The sequence below is a fragment of the Triticum aestivum genome, chromosome 5A (assembly GCF_018294505.1).
Source record: "Triticum aestivum cultivar Chinese Spring chromosome 5A, IWGSC CS RefSeq v2.1, whole genome shotgun sequence".
Taxonomy (NCBI): Eukaryota; Viridiplantae; Streptophyta; class Magnoliopsida; order Poales; family Poaceae; genus Triticum; species Triticum aestivum.
The window spans coordinates 406,635,571-406,658,729 of NC_057806.1; the positions used below are offsets into that span (position 1 = coordinate 406,635,571).

The following is a 23,159-nucleotide window of genomic DNA, read 5'->3' on the forward strand; positions in this document are numbered from 1 at the left end:
AATTTCATTGCACATCTGTTGTTATCGTTGTGATGTTGTCATCTTTATCTCAGTCTAGGCACACATCCGATGTTGCCACCTCCGCGCCTAAGTCTAGGGCCGCCTCCAACTCAGCCTAGCCTTGTCTACATCATCGCCGCCACACTGTCGTCTCCACGTCATCACCATCTCCACATCGCTCCTTGACCATTTAATCTATACATTGTCTAAAAGATGGACATTACATGTTCATATTGACATACTATAATCCAAACCTTCAATAAAAAGGGTAGATGAGAATTGAAAATGCCATAAAAGTTGTAGCAAGCTATTAGAGATTTTAAAGAATGGCCGGATTAAATTTAGAAAACACGAAATCCAGTAAATTTATTACTGTTATTTTAAAAATCCCATATTTTTAAAAAAATCATCTATAGTATTTTAATTTTATTTCCCTATTATTTTTATCTTTCTTTCAATTTTCTTATTAGCTTTTCCCCTTATTTTCTTGTAATCTCCATGTAAAAGTTTTAAATTAAAATTTAGTTCCATTGTATGTTTATTTTTATTCACAGTATGTTTCTCCTTGCTCTTTTTTCAAATAGAGTTTCACTAAAAATATATAAGTTTGGTTTTCTTTTCAAATTTTCCTAGGTGTTGTCAATCTTTTATGCTGACTAGGTTGTCGTGGGTGCAAAGTTGTTGCCATGTCCATCATTAAAACCATTTTCAGTGGGAAAATGACGAATTATGTGCAACTGACAATAGTCAAGGTACCAAAAGTATGTCTTTTCATAGATACATACTCCATCGTTCCGAAATATAATGTGTATAAATTTTTAGAAGTCAAACTTCTATGTTTGTCTAAGTTTCTATAACAAAATATTAACATGTGCAATACGAAATCAGATCATTAAATCCATCATGAAATAATTTTATCCCATAATTCTATACATTTTGTACTGTAGATATTGATTGTTTTTTATATAATTTGGTCAAACCTTCTCAAGTTTGACTTCTAGAAAAAAATTGGTCAAACCTCCCAAAGTTCGACTTGAAGGAAAAAAATCTATAATTTGGTCAAACCTCGCAAAGTTCGACTACTAGAAAAAAATATATACACACTATGGGAAGGGAGGAATGGCAAAAAAATGACGACTTATTGGTCAATTATAAATTATGGCCCCTTAAACATTACATTTGTAAGTGGCATTCGCAATGGTGGACATTTGCAATATACCACTATACGTCATATATATACCCTACTTAGGTGAGGCATGGCATGCCTAAAAGAAAATCCAAGAGAAGTCCACGGACATTGCAATGCGCAAGGACGGGGCATGGCAGCTGTCTCCCCACGCGAGCACAAAAGAAACACATCCGCCCCTCTCCAAATATTCTCCTATCATGCCAGCTTTTGACCAATCGTCGGGACAAAAACACGCCATCGGTTCATCACCAACCGCAGCAGCCTAGAAGCATCCGACAATTCCATCTAAGCTTGAAAATTTGCAGCGACAGAATCTCACTAGAATGTCACCGTGAAGCTCCAGCCAAAACCCAGAGCCTCTCATTGCTCATCAATGGCGCCGGGATCGATCTCCATGTCTTGGTTTTCCGGAAAAGAATAACGTTGCGAAAGGTACGTATGGGGTATCCATGCATGCAGCTGCGGTTGCAATCTGTGCGCGCGTACCGGTCTTTCGTCCTCGTGGCTTTCGGGCTCGTCCGTCCGTGCATGGGATTCCAAAGTTGCCTGAAAACCGTGGCTTTTTCGCCCGGGAGGAGGTGGAGGAAAGTGCGACGTCGAATCAGCAAAGGGGTGTTGCGAAAGCTGGATCCGCTTGTTGCACCTGCACCATCACGTTGGATTCATCGGTTTTCTTGTAGAAAAAACAAGCATGAGATTCAGCTCTTTTCGCCCGGGGACATCGCCGCCGTCCGATCAGGAATCAAAGGCGATCCTTGGCCGTCCAAAAGAAAAAACTTCCTCCCAAGTGGGTGTAACACATAGGCAAGACCATCTCAAAGCTGCTTTCCTCTCTTTTGGAAAGACGAATTTTTTCCCCCTCTCAGCCTCCTAGAAAGACTTCCCAAGATCCAAACCCTGTCAAAAGGCACCTGCAAAATTGCAACCATTTATACATGGTATGTACTCCACTCAGCTGTCTAGGATCAGGCTTTCCCCATTGCGTTATTTGGGAAAGAAATTAAATGAAGAAGGACAAGACCAAGATTGCAAAAATGTTGAGATCTGTGGTGGGGTTCCATGGTTATGGCCTCATTTGTACATTAGGGCCAAAGGTAGGCGTGGGGTGGCCTAGCCTGCCACAGATCAAGGATGGCATGCATGGCGCCATGCCATGGCCATATGACTTCCATGTGTGCCTCCCTTGGGTCATCATGGTCATGGTCATAGATATGACTTTGGAAATTACCCTTCCAGAAACACTGAAAAGAGGGATAAAAAAGATGTGACCAACTGTCTCTGTGCGCCTCCAATGATTCCTGAAAGCCACTACTGTTGACCATTGACCACTGTTATGAATGCATGAGTGGCCATGATGTGAATTACTATATTATTCCATGTGGCATGCCAGGGATATATATACATATATATAAAAAAAATGAAACTCCATGGGCACTAGCACCCACGGTTTATTGATAAAGAAGAAGCATCCCTAATGAGAATTCCAGAAATTCGTCCCCGACGTGGATCGAACTCTGGTCGTTGGGTTTACAATCATGCGCCCCCAACCACTGGGCTATGCCCACGTCCTCATATATATACATATATAGAGTGGCTACCCTGCACCACCACCACACCATGGGGATGTATATTATGTTCAGATTCGTTCCAAATGTAGTTTCATTACAATCAACTTGCAGTGCCCGAGCAGATTAATGTACGCTAATAACTGTCAGTAAGGTGGCATGTCAGAGTGATAATTGGGTGGATAATTCTTGTTTGGAAGAAAATGGATGTAAAGTTAAGTATGTCACAAATACTTGCAATGCATGTCTACTTCCTACAGTGCTTTAAGCATGTAGGAGCACCTATAACCTACCAATATACAATAGGTTTTCAACAATCATGTGATGCTGTATAGTTACTTGTTTGACATGTTGGGATCATGAGCGAAAGACAATTCAAACTTCCAAAGGATCAGTCCCTTGCTCTGTGGGGCACTTTCTGACTTTCAGTTCCAGAATTAGGCTGACAATGTACACACCAACTACATTGAGCTCTGTTTGAAAACTAAGAGGAACAGAAACACATGGCTGGCCACATAGCATACCCGCAAAGGCCGAGCATATAAATTCTCACATTCTTTCAAGATGATGTAGTAAAAATGGCAACATCTTTTATTGCTGATGATGGAAAAAAAAGTACAAATAGCAAGGGCCCTCAAAAGCCTCATGCTCGGACACTGTTCGGCCTGGAGATGGACAAATATTTCACCCCAGGGCAGCACACTAGCTAGGGCATGCATGTGCCTCCCAGCACACCATGCCCCCTCTCTCTCTTTCTTCAGTAGCATCAACAAAAAACAAACAAACCACTCGGAAACAAACAAATTTCTCCCTCATGAATATGAACAGAGAGCTTGGCAGGGAGAAGGCTCCTACTGCCACACCTTGGCTGTAGCTCTGACCACTCCTCCTTGACCACCACCATGATTTCACCCACATCTATCTATCTATCCCCATGCAATGTGCCATGCAAACATGCTGTTCATTGCCATCATTTTTACTTTTCTTGTATCTGCCATGGCTTCTTCTTCCCTCACCATCGAATCAATGTATCCTCTGCAGTTCTGCATCGGGGTGAAGACCCACAGCCACAGGGTGGTAAGCACAGAAAAACACAAATGTGTCCATGTTTCCCTCTGACCCTCTCTCTTTCTCTGATGTATTTCCCACATCCTTCACAGACTGGCAGCGCAGAGGCCGCCATGATGGCATGGCCAAGCAAGGAGAGAGAGCCCCCACCAAGGTGTAAAAAGAAAGAACCCCAAAAGAAGAGAACAAATGGGAAAAAGAATCACAACAACACAACAACAGCAAGAAATCAAAATCAAGCTCTGTTAATCTGACCCCCTCCCCCAAAAAAACCATGTAAAATGATTGTTTATCTACTCGCCGTCCCTTTGTTTTCATGTGATGACCGGTGGAGGTGACCTCTTCCTCCTCTTGGGTGGGGGTGGGGTGGTGCAGGAGGAGGAATCACAGGACAGAACCCCGTCTGAGCACAGGTTAACTGCCGCTGCTGCTGCTGTGGCTGCCCTCTTGCCACCCACCAGCTGCTGCATTAGTTGGTAGCAGCTGCTCACCCCTTCCTATTAGGAAAAAAAGATATAGCATGTTACAAAAGTTGATCAGAATTCATAACTTGTCAATGTGCTGAAGGTGATCCTTGTGTTACCTCTGCTAGGCCAATGCACCAATTGACTGCAAGCCTAGGGTTGAGCAATGTGAGGGACTGCGTCTCGCCGGCGGCGCACAGCACCGCCGCGGCAGCCATCGACGACGGGCAGTGGTCCAAGAACTCGATGTCTGTGGCATTGCATTTTGCAGCATTATTACATCAGTGCCATGTGGCAACAGCTATGTGTAGTCAACCAACAAAAAATTGCTGTAATATACCATGTATTGCAGCTAAAATCATTTGTGTGGCTCGGGCGATCAGGTATCTCATGTGCCTCCCTCTCGGGTCAACTTTGCAAGCGAAGAAGTCGATGAATGTGAACGGCGTGACCGATCGGAGCCTCCAATTGAGCGCCGTGAGGACGAGAAGCTCCATTCGAAGGATCGTTCTCGGCTCGAAGATGTATCTTGTGCTCTCTATCTGCCAATGTACAAATCCATAATTCACATTACAACTCCGATGAAGTAACAAAGTTGAGGATCAGAATAGAAGTGTATGACAGTGGAATCGAGTAGGTGGGTGTAATTGCCTGAAGGTCTAGGAGGGAGGGCACCAGGGTCTCCTCCATCTTGGCAGCCAAGGAGAGGCAGGTCACAGCTAGCAGCTGCATTGCCCATCCATCCTCCTGCTGCAAGAACACAAACAAACGCTGCAATTAATGTAGCTGAAACAAGGATCCACAAAGTAATGTACCACTATGTCTATATGTTCTTGTAGCACGATCCATCTCTTGTTCTTTTATGAGCCAACATGGATGAATAAACCCTCTTCAAATTCCTTAAATCAAGTGTATATATGTGGAGCTGCAAACCGTACATAAAATAGTTTGCTGAAGGCAGAGTAGATGCATAGTACCATATACTACATACAGTGGGACCCCTGTAGTTACGCTAAGAGGACAACATTAACCACTGTTACCTACTGTGGGTAGGACTAGGAGAGTGATATTATAAGCCTGCTTGCCATCCTAACATTGGCCCCAAGTAAGAAGGTTGGTGAGATATGCAGTCACATCAGCACTTGGATAATCCATCTAGCACGTCATCACCATCTAGTAGTAGTATCACTTGGAACTAATAATCCTTAAAAGAAATAATGGAGTGACGCCAGCATGCCATGCCCACTGTAGCTCCCACACTGAACTCTGTCTAACATAACTAAACAATCCAAGGGCCTGTGTTTTTACTACTAACACAGCATCCACAAAGCAACAAGAAAGTCAGAAAAAACAATGCTGCTTTGCAGCAGTTTACAGCTAGCTCTCGCAGCCTGTTCTTTTCCTTTGGCCGGGTAAATAATCTACTAGTACTGCTGGCTGTCAGCCTGTCACCACCCCACCATGCATTGCATTGCAGAGTCACTGAGGCTGAGAGGAGATAGATGCCTGACGCCAGTGGCTCCAAACACTATCCCATCCGGCATAGGCCATATGCTTACTTAACACGAGGATGTGGAGCACAGGGGCAGGCAGTCAGGCAAAGCACAATGATAAGGCCTGTTGTTCCACGATACAAAAAGCTTGGGCTCGCGCTAGCTAAAGCACGCTGCAAAGCCAAAAGACCGCTCTGTCTTTAGCGCATAAACAAATCCACACGCCCCCGATGATGCCCCATTCATTCCGTCTGAGGGTATAACCGTCATTGCCCGGTTCGTTGGGTTCATGGGCTAGCAGCGGTCTGCACACCAACTTCCAAAACTTTTCTTTTTATACGGAGGAAAAAAAGAGTATCGGCCGAGCGCTACGCACCATGGCGAAAGATACAGAGCGCAAACTGGTTATCTGATACGCGCGTGACATGGTTGTCTGACATGGTGAGAAGTGTGTGCACGGGGTTGGTGACGTGGCGGGGCGAGGACGGCGGCGAGCTTACCGGCAGCCGGTGGAGGGAGAGGAACCGGTCCATGTAGTTCACGGCGAGGTACGCCGTCAGGGGAAGGAATCCGTAGTACTCTTGCACCTGAACAAGGAAAACATAACAATACGGGATGAGATACAGATAGCAGAACACTAGAGACGCAAGCATGCACCACCGATATTACTATCCGAGAAGCTCGTCGAGGTAGCTAGCGATTTGTGCATGTCACCTTGAGAATCCATGCAACGGAGTCGGCCCGGGCGGCGGGGTCGACGGACCGCGACCGGAGCCGGTCGGAGTAGTCGGACCGGGGCGAGTAGTCGGCCTCGCCGCCGATGAGCTCGGCCACGAAGGAGGCCGCCGCCGCCGACGCCGACTCCTCGGCGCCGGAGCACCAGCCATCGTCCTGCTCGGCGGTGGTGCAGGTGCTGGCGGTGGCGGCGTCGACAAAGAAGAAGGCGTCCTCGGCGCACAGGAGGAAGGACGCGTCGTCTTCCGGCATAGCCGGGCCGGTGGGGGCCGTCACTGAGCAGCAGCCATTGCCGTCGAGTGGGCAGCGTGGTGGTGGTGGTGGTGGTGGTGGAGCAGAGGCGATGCGATGCGGTAGTGGAGCTGAGATGATGGCTAGAGATGAGTAGCCGCGCGCTGGTCTGAGCGATGTGTGGGAGCGCAAGGGGATATATAATACAACATGTGTGCAAGTGTAGGACAGAAGTGTTCACTCATGAGTGTGTGTATGTATGTACGAGTTTTTTATCCTTTGCGTATATGCTGTGGTACAAGAAAAGATGAACAGCCTCCATAACTGATAAGTAGGGAATGATTAGTAAAAATACTCCACGTGCCATGATGCTAAGCTGTGTCCGAAATGCAGTCACTGGAATGCAGTGATGGCAATTTTTTTCAGAACACAGTACATACGTGCTCATACATATGCACATATACTCATCCTATAAAAGCAAGCACACACTCTACATCTATGAGCACCTCCGAGAGATTGAGCCGGCGCATTATTTTAAGATTAACGAAGTCGTCACAGACGTCTTCGTACTTGACGGGAACGTCTCTCCTCATTGAATGCACTGATGACAATCATATACCTATATGTGAATTCCAAAAATGCATGAATAGGAATGTTATGATTCGCTCAATCTTACAAAAAATCTAAACACAAGAATCTAATGACAGAAATCCACAATTTCATTGTAGATCAATGGTCTTGCCACTTAATCATGTTGGTGTCGCGTTTTACACAATTACTTATGTTCGTTGGGTAGCTCGGTTTCCTTGGAGTTATGGAAGAATACTACCATATTTTTAGAAACCATGGTTTTAAATACTTCAATATATTTGGCACTAATCAATAGAACGTTTCTTAAACGTAGCATACCTAATACTATGTTTTAAGAGAATTGTTTTAAAAGAGGTGTCAACATCTTTTTCTTCTTCTTATAAACCAAACTGAAAAGAGGTGTTTAATGATTAAAAGAAATAGCCCACGTGCCATGTATGCTAAGTTGTGTCTGAAACGCGGTATATCTATGAATTCCAGTGGAATGTAGTGATATCTACTACAGTCGTAGGACTATACTATGTGAATTCCAAAGATGCATGGATAGGAATGTCATGATTCACTTAATCTTACCAAAAAATCTAAACACATGAATCTAATGACAAAAATCCTCAAACATTGCAAATCAATGATCTTGCCATCAAATCGTGTCTGTGTCACGCTTTACATAACTACTTATGTTCATTGGGTAGCTCGGTTTTTTTGGAGTTATGGAAGACTATTGTGGTCTTTTTAGGAACCATGGTTTCACATACATTCATATGTTTGGCATCAACCAATACAATGTTTCATAAACCATAGCATATCTAATACCATGTTTTAGAATTGTTTTAAAAAGAGGTATATGCATTTTTTTTATAAATCGGACTGAGAAAACCACATTTTTTTGAAAACTAGAGTATTCATCACCTAAGCATTGGTATACCACGGTTATAGGAAACTTTGCCGCCAAACCAGGCTCTTCTCATGTACAAACAGCATAAAATAAAACACATAAACCTGTAATTTGTACAAACTGCAATGAAAGATGTCTAGTATTTTTAGTATAAAAAATCTGGACCATAATTTTGGGAACTATATTATTTTGATTTTTAAATTTTTGACAAAAAATGGTGTAAAGATGAACTTGGGATGAAATTTGAAGGTACAAACATTTTGATAACTGCCAAAATCATCAACAAATACTTAAAGTTCAGGGAATATGTTGATAAATTTAAGTCTCACTGCCGCCCACAATTGATCTTGTGTTGGAGGTCAAAAGGTTTGTTGTGCCTAGGAAAATGGGGGAATCAACTTACTTGCTTTGTTTCTTTTTACTCCGGTATTAGATATCTAAGAATTGATGATATTTATCTTCCGAATATTAATATTTACAATACCAAATAGATACAATATCGAGAATATTGAATATTTTCTACAAACTTAGACAAGGTTCGAAATACTTGACTCAAGACATTCCTAATATGCAAAGTAAAAAAATCGGTGGAAGTATTAAGTTAGGTAATACTCCCTCTGTTCCCGTTTCAAGAAGCATGCGGACTATATTTATATTTGACCGTCATCTAGACCAATAGTGTACTAGTATGAGTTATGATAATAGTAGTAGTATAATTTTTTATGTCACATAACTAATATCAGCAAGTACAATTTATTATTGAAATGCGTGTGCGCCTTATAAATGGAACTTATGAAGTTTGGCCAATGAGTTAAGTGCAAACACCATATGAGAACAATACTTTTATACCCCCTCTATGTATTTACAAATGGAAATATTTGTTAGACTTTATATATTAGCTCGCGAAGCTGTTTGACATAAATACTCCCGATGCATTGGCTCGTTGTATCTCAATTTTCTAATATGTTGTAATGTGAGTATCAACGTAAAAGCCTAGACAAGGTATATCATGAGAAATGAGGGAGCGTTATTTTAGGGCCCTATTTTAGTAGGTGCCATGACACCTGAATCTGCCCATGGAAAGTGTGTGCATGGAACATATAAAAATAACGGAAATGTTAACGCCCACATGTGTGGGCGCTACCTAACTCGCCCACACGCCTGAATCATCGTCCACTGTCTTTTGCACGAATCTTGACACGAAAAGGTGGATTTGGTGTGCCACGTAGGACGGGGCTGGTGTGTGGGCGTTGTAGAGTTTGCCCACACACCCGCACAACGCTGTTTGCCAGCTGAGTTGTGTGGGCAAACTGCTTTTCACCGACGCAGCCACCACCTAGGTCATGCGCGTGTGGGCGAACTGCTTTTCGCCCACACGACACTCCTACCTTGTGGATGGCAACTGCAGTTATGCGAACGTGGCAACTCGGTACACATATGGCAACTGAACTGCAGTTACGCGAATGTGGCAACTCAGTACACACACATGGCAACTATGATTCTTTGCTACACGGCAACTGCAGTTGCGCGCACGTGGCAACCAGATAAACACACATGGCAACTGTGATTAACAATACATGGCAACTACTCAGTACACACACATGGCAACTGTGATTCTTTGCTACACGGCAACTGCAGTTACGCGCACGTGGCAACCAGATAAACACACATGGCAACTGTGATTAACAATACATGGCAACTACTCAGTACACACACATGGCAACTGTGATTCTTTGCTACACGGCAACTGCAGTTGCGCGCACGTGGCAACCAGATAAATACACATGTCAACTGTGATTAACAATACATGGCAACTATGGTTGGACCACACGCGGCAACTAGGTAAACACACATGACAATTACTGTTTTGACCATATATGGCAAGTAGTTAATCACACACGACAACTACGGTCTGATTACACGCGGCAACTATCATAAATTAGACATGGCAACTATATTTAACCAAAACAGATAGAGTTGCCATGCTTTTATAACTACAGTTGCCATACCGGATAACTACATCTGCCAACCAGGATGGCAACTAAACCGTCATCCCGCGGAGTACTTAACATAGCTGCGCTAGGACGTGTGAGCATTTTTGCTTCGTGCCACACACACGGGGTGAAGATAAGTAGTACTTGTTGGGCGTGTGGCACGAAATAGCCGCGCCCACACGTGTGGGCAATTCTAATGTTCGCCCACACACAGCCCGTGTGGGCTGCCTCCTGGGTACACCACACATGGTGTGTGGACGCATGTCGTATATGCCACACGTGTGGCAGTTAGCGTGACCCAAAAATAATAATGAGATAATTTAGTCCCTTAGTAAAGATTTGGGTCGGCAGTGTACCCAACGCGTCGACCCATATGTGCCAACGTGGCTGGCTGGCCGCCCTATTTCAACAAATAGCTCATTTTTGCATTACTTTTGCATTCAAACATATAGTCAAAGAATATAGTTTTAACCGAATAAAATAGCATAGTTTTACAAGCCGAATAAAAATAAAAATGTCTTGTATAGTTCTGCAAGCCGAATAAAGAAGATACATCTATTGGTTGTCAACATGAACCCACATATGCTCAACCAAATCATTTTGCAGTTGCACGTGAGTTTTTCAAACACGCATGTCATGATGAAATTGGATGAATTGTTCAAACGTTGCCACTCCTCCATACTCAGGCACAATATTCTCACTCTGAAACTAAAACCCTTAATCGTACAGACGTTCTGTGCGCTCTTCTTCTATGATCATGTTGTGCATGATCACATAAGCAGTCATCACCTCCCATAGTTTCTGCGTGCTCCAGATATTAGCAGGATACCGAACGATGCCCCATCGAGATTGCAAAACACCAAAGGCACGCTCGACATACTTCCTAGCACTCTCTTACTCTTGGACAAATCTTTTCCTCTTCTCTCCGACAGGGTTGGGGATTGTCTTGACAATAGTGGTCCACTGAGGATAGATATCGTCACTCAGGTAGTATCCTTTGTCGTAGTTGTGGCCATTGATAGTAAAGTTCACCGGTAGGCTATTACCTTCGGCAAGCCTAGCAAACATCGACGAGCGCTGAAGCACGTTGATATCATTGTGTGATCTGGCCATGCCAAAAAAAGTGTGCCAGATCCAGAGACCTTGAGACGCCACGACCTCTAGTACGACAGTGCAAGCCGTGACATGACCCTTATACTGCCCTTGCCAAGCAGAAGGGCAGTTCTTCCACTCCCGGTGCATGCAGTCTATGCTGCCAAGCATCCCTGGGAAGCCCCTGCTGGCATTCATCGCCAACAAACGGGCTGTATCTTCAGGAGTCGGCTCTCCCAAGTACTCAGCGCCAAACACATCAATAACATCCTTGCAGAACTTATACAGTGACTCTAGGCATGTAGACTCGCTCATACGAACGTACTCGTCAATGAGATCACCGGGCACTCCGTACGCAAGCATTCAGATGGCGGCAGTGCATTTCTGATAAGAGGAGAAACCAATCTTTCCAGCGGCATCCTCTTTGCACTCGAAATAGTCATCGTAGCCGACTACCCCCTCTCTAATACGATTGAAAAGATGTCTACTCGTACGAAAACGGTGGCGAAATTTCTGATGTTTGAACAACGGATTTGTTGTATCAAAGTAGTCCTTCCAAAGAAGGAGATGCCCGCTCTCTCGCTTGCAATTCAACGCCGGAAGGTGGCCCGGAATGGAGCCACGGAACACCGGTCGCTGGCTATTGAGGTGGTGATGGACCAACACGGCAGCCAATATCTCCTCCTCGTGATCGGACGACGAATCGTCGGAGTCGCAGGAAATTGTGAAAAAAGAATTCATCGGCGGAGTCTATTTTGTACCTTGGCAAACTGTCGAACAGTTTGCGAGCGTTGACGAAGGAGACGACCGGCGAAGGGAGTCGCGGCGCGCACGGACCAGCTAGCTGCCCTGTCGGCGTCCGATGAGCGGGCCGGCGAGGATCTGGCCGAGGTGGCGAGGCGGCTTCTTGGTCGTGGTCGCGACTGTGTCGGGGGGAGCGGGGGTGGGAAGCAGTCGGTTCCCCGTCGGCAAGACGGCGGTAGCGGGCGACGTGGGAGGTGGCGACGTTACTGAGCAGATGTTGCGGCGCCGGCAGCTAGCAGAGTCACCGAAAAAATGGGCGGCGGCGTCAGCGACGAAGGAGGCGAGGGTTGCTATTGGATAAGGGGAGGCCAATGTGCCACCGACCAGTGGGCCCGGAAAGAAGAAGGCGAGCGGACGCGCGTCCTTCTTGTGTCCGCGCCGACGCAAATCCGGCTCCAAATTGGACCGGAAATGGGTCGCCCGCGGACGAAAAGCGGACGCGCGTCCGTTTGGGTCGGCGCGTTGGACCGACTTTTGTGTCCGCGCAGACCCAAACGGACGCCAGAGGACGTAATAGGTGTTCTTAGTATTTCTTTACAGAGGGGAATACATCTCATGTAAATTTCGTTCAGCTAGTTTCATCAAGAAGCTCGTGTACGGAAAAAAAATAGCGTATGGATGCAAATTCTTGTGTAAACCGAGACCGAGAGGTAGGAACAGAGCGCGCATGTGTCGTCGTTGTCTCGTTTCACACCCCAAAAAAAGGTTGCGCAGGAAAATCGCAGGAGAACAACAACCAAGACGTAGGACGTGGGCCTGTTTGCGCAAGGGTTTACCCTCTGACGTGTAGGGCCATAGGGGAGAAGTGACCAGGGCAAGAGCAAGGCAGGCAGGCGGAGACCACTTGGAGCGAGCCGCGACGCCATGATTGGTCCCCCGGGTGGTCAAGATCTACTCGAGCCGGCCCGTCCGCTGGCCATAGCCTTTGTCCATACACGCGTGCACGGCGTACCGGTCGATGGATCCGGGCCGTGCTTGCTCCGATGGCCTCATGGCCATGGACATGGAGTGAGACTAGTCATGCTCACGCTCAGTCGGGCAGTGAGATTGAGAGGAATATGCCGCGGCCCTCCCTCCCTCCACTGCTCACGGGTCGTGTTGCGGCTGTCAGGCAGAGAGATGGCCACGCAGGGCCTGCGCGTCATCTCATCTCATCTCATCTCCGGCTTTGGTGCTTCCACACTCACATCACACGGGGTGGACGCGCCTCACGGATTTGGTGTGGATGATGATGATGATACTGTGCTGTCCCTGCCTGCCTCTGCGCTGCGCCGCGCGCGTACGGTACGGCGCGCATTCAGTGCTCCGTTCCGTGCGGGCTTCGCCGGAAGTAAAACTTACATATATATACAGGGCTGTCGTTAGGAACTGGGAGAAGAAAATTAACAGGAGATCGGTCTAGGGCCACGCCATCACACCAATGTGACTGACATCTTAATGGGGATGGATCCAAGCTGCCATTGAGGCGCTCACGGGCCGCGTCACACTCCAGTCCAGCGGCAGAGCTATGCATATGCATCATGATAAACGCTCGTAGATCGCACAAGCAGTGGAGCTAGCGTGCGTGCATGCCAGCGCCAGCGGCGACGCGCGAACAGAACTCACGTCGGCGATCCGTCAGAGGGCGGGCTCGGCGCCATTTCAGGAAGAACCCATCAACATTCAACCATGTACACCTCCCCCCTACCCTCCTCCTGCTACGTCGCCCCCTGCGCTCCTTCAATGGCATGGCCCCCTTCCGACTGACTGCATACGGACATGGCATCCAACAAAAGGAGCTCCGCACTCCGCGGCCATTGAATGAACTGTGGGCAACAGACGGGGCAGGCCGGCGTTGACCGGTCACCGGCGAGAGGGACTTAAGTTCGCACCTGCGCACCATGTCGTTGCGGTGCCGTGTGGTGCCCCCCGCTCCTGCCGCGCCAGGGAAATGCCATGGATTTCTTGCCCGGCTGGGCTAGGATCTGACGACCTGCCGCGTTAGAAACTTGCTGCTACTACTACTTGGCTGGCAGCAGTTGCTTGAAAAAAGCTTTGCTAGTTTTTACCACATGTGGCAGGAATATGTTCAAGAAGGAACGGATCAGGATCAGGCCGGCCTTCATCAAGTTCAGAGCATAAATTAACTTCATGCGTTTCACGGGCTCCAGATCGGATTAACATGACTAGTCTAGAATCTATAGCTAGATTCAAGTCTCTACTGAAACATCGAGACTACTACTACTACAGGTACAACAAACAGCTGCTACAGCAGAGACAAAAGGAAATCAGCGCTAAAAATCTCCGGTCCACTCCTTCCAGTCCTTGTCGATGTTCTTCTCAGCCCACGCGATGGCGGCGCGCGCAGCCTGAGGCGCGCCGGGGAGGCCCCTCCCTTTGATCTCGCCCTTCATATCCAAGAAGGGGTGAACCAGGAGCGTCCCGGGTCCGCAGTACTCATGTTGCAAGAACGTGCTCAAGACCTGGAAATCAGAATCACGTCTCAGAGATTTCGTCTAGTGGACTAGCTGAAAGCGTAGTGCGGTGCTGTCACATCTAACATCGAACTGTCGCCTACATAAGCAACTCCATCACTCTTGGTCCTACTAAGCCTAACATATGCTGAACTGAATGAAGACTGGTTGAAATAATAGCATGTGAACATACAGTGAGGGAATTCGAGTTCGAGCTAAGCGAGGTTGCGAGTTGTAACTAACTGGTGGCAACTGACAAAACCAATGGACGACAGCCGTCCTCATGTTTACTTGCATACTGCATTGCACGGTGTCCTGTACCTGCAATTTCTACTCCCAAGTCCCAACCAATTGTAATCCTACCTACAGTATCTAAACATGCTTCGTACCAACACATATGAACTTAAGCAATTTGAGCTACTTTGCTGGTCTCTACAGAAGAATGCAGCGTCCATCTGAACTATCAGGAAGAGGCAATTGATTTTCTAATGTTCATTCCCAAGCTAATTCATGGCATCAGCTTTGCTCCTTAATTTCCAAACCACAGATGTTCTTATTATCAGTGTCAAAATCTACCTAGTCTACACTTTCCCAACTACTTTTTGAATTTTCTCTTTCCCAACTATCTTGAAAACATAGCCATTCCTTTAACCATCGTTGACGCAATGCCAAATTCTTAACCTAAATCATAGCTCCGATAAACGCAGGCAGTTGCAGCAAAAACTACATTATACCATCGGAGAATGCCAAAATGCTAGCAGTACAACGAGAGCAAAGTTAACCGTGGGAGCTGGGTAACGTGCCTCGGTGCAGACGTCGACGATGTCCTCCACGTGCTCCCCGAAGTACTGCTCCTTCTTCTGCTCCAGCCGCCACGTCATGTGCTCCCTGAATTTGCTCGTCTCCTGGGACAGAACAGAGAAGGCACCGGCCACAAGCCGCACGAAATCGGTTACAGACAACAGAACGAAGCAGAAGAAGACGCAGGGGGGGAGGGAGGCAGGGGGTCGCTGACCTGCTCGGCGAACTCGGGGATGGGGTCCGGGAACTTGTAGTCCTCGAAGGCGGCGTTCTTGGCGCGGCGGCACACGACCCTGGCCGGCCGCGGCGGGCGGCTGCGCAGTCGGAGGTGCCCGCTCGGCCGCGTGGAGGGGGCGGGCCTGCTCGGACGTGCGGAAGACGAGAGGGGGAGGAGAGTGGGGTTTAAGGCCGCCGCCGACGCCGCCCACACCCTCGTCGCCATCGCTGCCCGGGGCGCTCCTCTCCGGGGTTTTACGGTCGTCTCCTCTCCTTATCGGTTCAAGACTATTCAGGGTAAAGCACTAGGCAGAGGAGCCTTTTCTTTTCTTTGTGTGGGATTTTCAGCTGCGGCACGCCGTCCGATCCAACAGGGAAGGCTAGGATTTTGGAGGGAATGGAGTGACACATATAACGCTAACAATTCGCATAACAAATTTCACAACCCTTGTGTTTAAGAAAGTTGTGTTCCAGGCTTCCAGCTAACAATTCACATAACAAATTTCACAATCCTTGTGTTTAGAAACTTGTGCTCCAGCGAGTCGAAGGTCAAATGTTGCTCTGGCTTGATGGGGCTCGGCGGCAGCAATTTTTGTGGAATGTGTGGATATCTTTATCTTTGTTGGAAAGGTTATATTTAAACATTGTTTTAGATCTGCAAATCAAGCGACATATGTGCTAGCTAATTTTAGTTATTGTAATAAGTTTTCTTCTAGTTGGACTGACGAGCCTCCAAATGCTGGTGAGCAAGCTCATGGATGATGTATCAAGTTCGATCGATAAAGCTAGCCATGATGGCCTTCCCTAAAAAGACTGAACTCAAGTTTAATCTTTACCAGTTGGAAAAAATGGTAATCTAACAAAAAAAACTTAACTCAAGTTATGTGATCCAAGCTGAATTTTTATTTTGCCAACAAAACTTACAATTCACTTTATATATGACCACCTCTGTTGAAATTGAACTGCAAAAACGTCTTATATTTAAGAAAAGATGTAGTACGTACTGGTACTAGATAATATAAGAAATGTGTTCTATTGAAAAATGTCTCTCAGTGAATCGAATTAGCACGTACTAGAGCCTTTTTAACTCTCATTGCTGCTCAGACGCACAAACCCATACACCAGACGGCACAATCGGATGCATAAAAAAGTGATCAGACATCAAGCCAATCAAAGATCCGAGGTCAACAATTTATCGAAACATCCTCCAATAGCAGATCGACTCCTCGGGATTTGTGTACAAATAACAAATGGGCAGAGACTAGAAAGTGACTCGCAAATAAGGCCAGCCTAGTTTGTTTTTATTTTACATGATATATAAGATCGACAGGACGCTCAAAACGAGTACTGATATAATGCCAGTTTATGAGATGAATCACTTTCTGGAAGATCTAAGAGGCTCACACCGATTGCACTTTCCTTCATTGGGTGCTTGTTGCCAGTGCAACGACCTCATAGCTGCAGGCTGCAGAATAAAACAAAACAGACGGTAGTCAGGGTAACTGCGAAGTGAATCACCCGTAATCAGATGCAACAACAGGTGCTACCACAACCTACAAGGACGACGAAACAAAGCACACATTGCGATATTTGCTCTATGCTGGAAAAGATCTACTAAGTACTCCCTCCGTCCCACAATGTAAGACGTAGCTTGCAAAAACGTCTTACATTATGGGACAGAGGGAGTAGTACGTAGCATTCTGTGCTACACAAGATTTCCCTTCGGAAGTTGAGAAATTCAGTTCGAAACCTTACCTACTGCCTACTGAAATGCTGAACATGTTTCTAAACTTCAAGGATTATGTGCAATTTGCCAGTATGAAAAAGACAACTGTATTCAGACCTACTGCACGCTTCAAGACAAAGCATGACCTGAAAATTGATGAGATGAATAAGTAACTTCAATTTTCAGACGATCAGTTACTACGGCCATGCTGGGGCAACTAACAGCAATACCAAGAACCAGAGATTCAAGGTAAATGTGTCTTTAAAAACACTTATCATCTTCGAAGTTACATAATTGCAATTGTTAGTTACAAGAATTCATCGTGCAACTGAAACAAAGAGACTAAAAGTTGTGAGTTATTTCAAATGGCAACTCAGCACTCAAGAAATAATGCTATATAATACACTCCATGGTCAGTAGAAGTACTCCAGACAGAAAATAAGCTAGAGTGTCATGAATAACAGAGGGATGGGTTGCCAGAATTCATATGGGAAAATAGCTACCGTATGGAGTTGACAAATTTACTACACTGGAACAAGATTAAACAGGCGGAACAGTGCAGACTATATCTGTGCTGCTAGAAACTAACCATCGAAGCATACTACCATTTCCCCTACATTATCGAACCCAACTACAAACTTAGTTTAGAAATTTGAGAGATACTACCCACGTCAACTAAATGCCTATATCATAAAATGAAGACACAACTAACATAACAACAGGCATATAACAGTATGCAAGTGGTCAACATCCAATTACAAACTGTATCATTAATTATTGCACAATGCAATCCTTAAAGAGAGAAGCCTAATACACAAGAATAAGAAGTGGTCTTAAAGATCCATAAGTACGATAACATACCAGCAAAGACAACGAGAGTGAGAACATTCCCGATTTTCGAGACCCGTTTCACACTGTTCTTGTATGATTTGAACCTCTTCAAAGCAACATCTTCCTCTAAAAGCTGCAAGTGATGAAGAGTCAAAACCATGCTAACAAGAAACTAGCACAATGTAAAAGTAATAAACTAAACACCACTTTGCAAGTTGCTGTTGACTCGTAGTGTCGAATCTAATAACAGTAACTGCATGAAGTCCTGATTGTACAACTAGCCTTTACCTAAAGCGCAGTTTGCAACAAAGAAATAAGATGCTTATATGAAATCTTAGCACCAACTGAATTGCCAAAAAAAGCACATAAAGGTTTCTGCAAAGAGACAACCAAGAATATAAAAATACCGTTTCTGCAAAGAGACTACCAAGAATATAAAATAACTAAAAACTTCGCAGTTGCGGAAAGGTGATTATTCTGTTAAGGAAAACAACGCAATCACCAAAATGCACCATCCTAGAATTTAAGATAGAAACCTTTAGTTACCTATAAAACGTCAGAAACACTAAACTACAGTGTCACAAAACACCGTGGCAGCGATACAAACCCCTAAAGATCAGCAAACAACGGCATTACGCTGATCGATTCTGAGGATATATGATGCACCTCTGTGTGGACAAGGATATGATAGGACAAGATGACTTCTGCACCATTCAACTAGACATAAGGCACATATTTGTATATCTTTCCTGTGCATTACAACACGTGTTGTGCAGCTACTATGCATAAACGTCAGTTGCAGATCTCTTATCAGGCTGATAACCTCATAAGCACCATCATTAAGTACCACCACTGCAGTTCGTAAACCTAACTAGAAAAATCCAGTCCCCACACGTCACCTGAACTTGACGCCAATCACTCTGAATAAAGCTGAATACTATCACCCATCACATGCAGTAAGGAAAATTCCCTAATCGGTAATCACAACATCTCGCCAGCTCCAAATCAGATCGAATCGATGTGTTTCGAGGTTGAGCGCGGATCAGAACGACAGCCGCGATCTGCGCCTCCGAGCAGAGGAACCGCGGCGGGGAAGAGTAACCTCATACAATCTCGCGATCGAATCGACGGAGCGAGAAGAGAACTGCAGGGGAGGAGAGGGCTGACCGATTTCTCGCGTGCGCCGAGCTCGACGTGGTACCCGCGGCGGGGCTGGGTGTGGGACGGCGGCGGCGGGGACCGGAGGTGGGAGCGGAGGGAGGAGAGGAAGCCGTGCTGGGCCATGGCGGAGGCGCGGGGGAGAGAGACGGGGGGCAGACGGCGGCTCGAGGAGAACGGCGAAGGTGGAAGAGAGATTGGAGACGGGCCAAAGTGCAGAGCTGCGCTGTTTTCTCGATTTGGCCCCGGTGTAGATGCGCGTTTTCGTGAAAGGGCCTGGGCCTGCCTACCGCAGTTTTTCCTCGCGATCACCCCTTGAACAAAGAAATAATGAAACTCCTCCTTGCGAAAAAAAGAAGAAGAAAATGGATCTTTTTTTCCGAGAAAAAAAATAATGAAACTAACAGGATAGGACCACAAAACCAATTCAGGGGTAGCTTTATCATAATTTGGGCAATAATTCTAGGTTGGTTCAGGGATTTATTTATGGAAATGTCTGTGTCATATATTAATATAGTATTAAACATCACAAGTCCTTACAAACACATCCTTACATAAAACAAAAACGATACATCCAAATTCCTGGCAGTGTCGAAGTCTTCTTCCTTCTGCATTCCCCGACGCTGCGATGTGAGCAAAGCTCGTTGCCGCTTCTAGGCATCCGTCTCGACACAGCAAACTTGTTTAAACCCAATACACTACTAGGGAAAAGCCTAGCAGTAGCGCGGGGTACCGCGCTACTGATATAGCGCTACAACTAACACTTAGCAGTAGCACGTTCCTACCCGCGCTACTGTTATAGCTACTTAGCAGTAGCACTTTTCATACAAGCGTTGCTACTAATCTAACTAGTAGTAGCGTTTTTTGTGCCCCGCGCTACCATTATTTTATTTTTTATTTTTTTATTTTTAATGTATTTATACGCCGTTATATAAATTTTGATACAGTACCAATTAAGAGGTTGTTATATCATTGTGTCCATGATGAATTAATATATCATTGTGAGAAAGAAACATGAATTAGATTCATTTTGATGAATCAAAAGTTGAATTAGGACGACGATCCTACTAATTAATTGTGTCCATGTGAATCTAATCCGCGTTCCTTCCACCTATGATATAATAACTAATCATGATCATAATAACAAATTATCATGATAATCATGATCAACATCATCATCATAATAACAAATCATCATGATAATCATGATCAACATCATCATCATATTAATATAAAAACTCTTGCATCATATCATCACCAACAGCACTAGCTAATAATCATCATAGTCATTACCATCAACACTATTTAATCATCATAGTCATAGTGTAGCTATCTAAGCACCACCAACACTAGCTAATAATAATCATCATAGTCATTACCACCAACACTAGCTATTTAATCATCATAATCATAGTGTAGCACATCATCATCTTCAAACTCATTCTAGCTAGCTAATCACTCTTGCTGCTCTCTCTCGGGTAAAATAACATAGAACATGTGTAGTACTCCTGCTTCATCATATTGGAGCATGCAGATGAACCTATCTCCTAATTGTGGGTTGCGCTTCTGATTGCTGCCCCTAGTACTTCTCTGCTGCCATTCTTCATATTTTTGCTCTAGTCTTTGACTATTAAGACTTGCTTGCTTCGAGAAATCCTGAGTGCACTCATGTGCAATGTAGGATGTCTTGGTCGTAAGCTAACCATTTTCATGCGACCTTTAGCTTCGATCCAATGAGGCACAACTATCATCGGAAGTCCTTGTTGAAGAACATCGTAGTAACATACTTAGCAATGAAGTTTAGCTTAAAAAATAATGTATGCAAAAGATGCACTAAGGATAAATAGTAAAAATCTTACCATCTTTCCTAAATAGATGTGACCGTAGTTCAGTACGCACACTAGTGGTCGCACGTTTTGAGTACTAATATCTCGAAGTCCAGAAAAATAACCTGTCCTTACAATATCAAGATCCTCAAGCCATGAAACATAATGACCTATCTCCTCGCAGTTTAGTTCAGCCCCGAGACAGTAGTAGGTGTTGTCTACCAAGCGTCGGACAGGTTTGCTTGAATGGAAATAAGTTGTCAATAGAAATTAGTTGTCAACTATTTTTAAATAAACAATATAAATTACTTAATAAATATGGTTGAGAAACTCGCACAATGGTAGGACTGGAGGCGTCTGCACATCGACCCAGATGTCGATATTACCTTCAATATCATCATCCGGACGAATATCAAAGGTGATAAGCATATCAGGCTCAAATGCATAAGCCTTGCATAGTGCTCTCCATTTTTGCATTCAAAATAGGTGTAGGTGTCTGCATTATATAATTTTACCACAAAAGTATAACCATGCTCGATCCTCAAGTGAACTCTCTTTACCTCCATACTTTCCATAGGACTGAAACCAATCTTATCCAAGACATACATTCTTGCATGGCAGGGGATATGCTAGTAGAATAGTAAAAAAAATAAAGCTATAAGTTAAAGCAAAAGAGCAGAAGTCATGCTTAATTACGAAAAAAGACTCGTCGTTGTGACTTACTGTATCCACTTCGAAGGGCTCATCCAGCTTGATGCTGAAGCGCACCACCAACTAGGTGAGGCCTATCGCACAAGCCGCGCTCGTCTTCGCAGTATTCGCACATACCGAATTCCTTTTCATCGTCAGACATTTCCTATGTTCATAGTTGAAACATTAATTGAAAATCGATCGAAGGCAACTACCAGGAAACTCAACACACAAATCACTATTACTCAATATGCAATGGGTTGACTTTAGGTCTGTTAGGTCTTCCTTCCTAAATAGTCGGCACTCCCTCTCTGATATTGCGACCGTCGGTGATGGTCGCTACTCCTCCTTTCCCTAGTGCATTACAAATATCTAGCACAAGGAAAAGAAGGAGAAGCGACCCCCACGACAACAGTCGGCATTCTTCTTCTCTCATACATGGTGGACACTCCCTCACCATTTCGATCGTCGATGATGGTCGCTACTCCTTCTTCCCCTAGTGCATAACAAAGGTCTAGCACAAAGAGAAGGAGAAGCGACCCCCACGACAACAGCCGACATTCTTCCTCTCTCAAATATATATATGGTGGACACTCTCCCTCACTGAAAGACACACAAGGAGCCGAAACAAACCTAAATTCAACTCGTTCCATATATTGAGCAATGACATAGAAAAAATGCCCTATGTTTTGCCGAAATATCATTGAATTCCCGTTCTGGCAAATCACAAGCACTCGATATGCCCTACATTGTAGCACAAGTCATGCTAAAATTCATGAAAAAATTCGGCATGACCTTTGCTAAAGACAGGACATATTGAGCGCCTGAAATTTGTCGGGACGGAAACGAATCAACATTTCAGAAAAACATAGGCCACTTGGAGGCACATCGCAAACAAGAACACCAAGACATCCTCTATATTCAGAATGCATCATCATCGACATCAATGACATGGCAACTATATAGCACTAGCATTTTCATCATCGACATTTACAACACTTTATCATTTGGCTATTCTCACCTAGAGGTCTTAAGGGGTTAACGATGGGGACGACTGCGGGGATGAGGCAGGGGCAAACTTGATTTCTGCATAAACAAAATATGTTAACCACTTACTATAAATAAACTAATTCTATTAAGCACTTACTATAAATAAACTAATTCTATTAAGCACTTACTATAAATAAACTAGTTCTATTTAGCACTTGCTATAAATAAACTAGTTCTATTAAGCACTTACTATAAATAACCTAGTTAGTTAACCTAGCTAGTTAACCTAGATAATTAACCTAATTAAACTAGTTAACCTAGCTAGTTTGAATTTTTACTAATTTACT

General features: G+C 44.8%; 3 protein-coding genes across 3 annotated transcripts; all 3 read right to left on the bottom strand.

The window, feature by feature from the left end:
• Positions 1–3,324: 3,324 nt before the first annotated feature.
• On the bottom strand, positions 3,325–6,931 carry LOC123103652 (cyclin-D2-1). The gene is made up of 6 exons (XM_044525302.1): positions 6,494–6,931; positions 6,280–6,366; positions 4,938–5,036; positions 4,627–4,828; positions 4,406–4,536; positions 3,325–4,319 (listed from the first exon to the last, which is right to left on the bottom strand). The coding sequence occupies exons 1-6, from the start codon at positions 6,764–6,766 to the stop codon at positions 4,137–4,139; spliced, it is 975 nt and encodes a 324-aa protein (XP_044381237.1). The 5' UTR covers positions 6,767–6,931; the 3' UTR covers positions 3,325–4,136.
• Positions 6,932–14,221: 7,290 nt separating this feature from the next.
• On the bottom strand, positions 14,222–15,925 carry LOC123103653 (protein PLASTID REDOX INSENSITIVE 2, chloroplastic). Its single transcript, XM_044525303.1, has 3 exons — positions 15,590–15,925; positions 15,378–15,479; positions 14,222–14,583 (listed from the first exon to the last, which is right to left on the bottom strand). The coding sequence occupies exons 1-3, from the start codon at positions 15,815–15,817 to the stop codon at positions 14,395–14,397; spliced, it is 519 nt and encodes a 172-aa protein (XP_044381238.1). The 5' UTR covers positions 15,818–15,925; the 3' UTR covers positions 14,222–14,394.
• Positions 15,926–16,730: 805 nt separating this feature from the next.
• LOC123103654 (succinate dehydrogenase subunit 7, mitochondrial) lies at positions 16,731–19,603 on the bottom strand. The gene is made up of 3 exons (XM_044525304.1): positions 19,316–19,603; positions 18,179–18,281; positions 16,731–17,056 (listed from the first exon to the last, which is right to left on the bottom strand). Exons 1-3 carry the CDS (start codon positions 19,430–19,432, stop codon positions 17,013–17,015), a joined length of 264 nt encoding a protein of 87 aa, XP_044381239.1. The 5' UTR covers positions 19,433–19,603; the 3' UTR covers positions 16,731–17,012.
• Positions 19,604–23,159: the final 3,556 nt, after the last annotated feature.

Excerpts from the sequence above, each read along its gene's own strand:
- LOC123103652 (XM_044525302.1), bottom strand. The coding sequence starts at position 6,766 with ATGCCGGAAGACGACGCGTCCTTCCTCCTGTGCGCCGAGGACGCCTTC. Across the intron at positions 4,829-4,937 it reads CCTCCCTCCTAGACCTTCAG|ATAGAGAGCACAAGATACAT; the intron begins GCAATTACACCC and ends GTACATTGGCAG. Across the intron at positions 4,537-4,626 it reads GATTTTAGCTGCAATACATG|ACATCGAGTTCTTGGACCAC; the intron begins GTATATTACAGC and ends GCAATGCCACAG.
- LOC123103653 (XM_044525303.1), bottom strand. The coding sequence starts at position 15,817 with ATGGCGACGAGGGTGTGGGCGGCGTCGGCGGCGGCCTTAAACCCCACT. Across the intron at positions 15,480-15,589 it reads TCCCCGAGTTCGCCGAGCAG|GAGACGAGCAAATTCAGGGA; the intron begins GTCAGCGACCCC and ends GTTCTGTCCCAG. Across the intron at positions 14,584-15,377 it reads TCGTCGACGTCTGCACCGAG|GTCTTGAGCACGTTCTTGCA; the intron begins GCACGTTACCCA and ends TCTGATTTCCAG.
- LOC123103654 (XM_044525304.1), bottom strand. The coding sequence starts at position 19,432 with ATGGCCCAGCACGGCTTCCTCTCCTCCCTCCGCTCCCACCTCCGGTCC. Across the intron at positions 18,282-19,315 it reads TCGGCGCACGCGAGAAATCG|CTTTTAGAGGAAGATGTTGC; the intron begins GTCAGCCCTCTC and ends CATCACTTGCAG. Across the intron at positions 17,057-18,178 it reads CACTCTCGTTGTCTTTGCTG|CCTGCAGCTATGAGGTCGTT; the intron begins GTATGTTATCGT and ends TTTATTCTGCAG.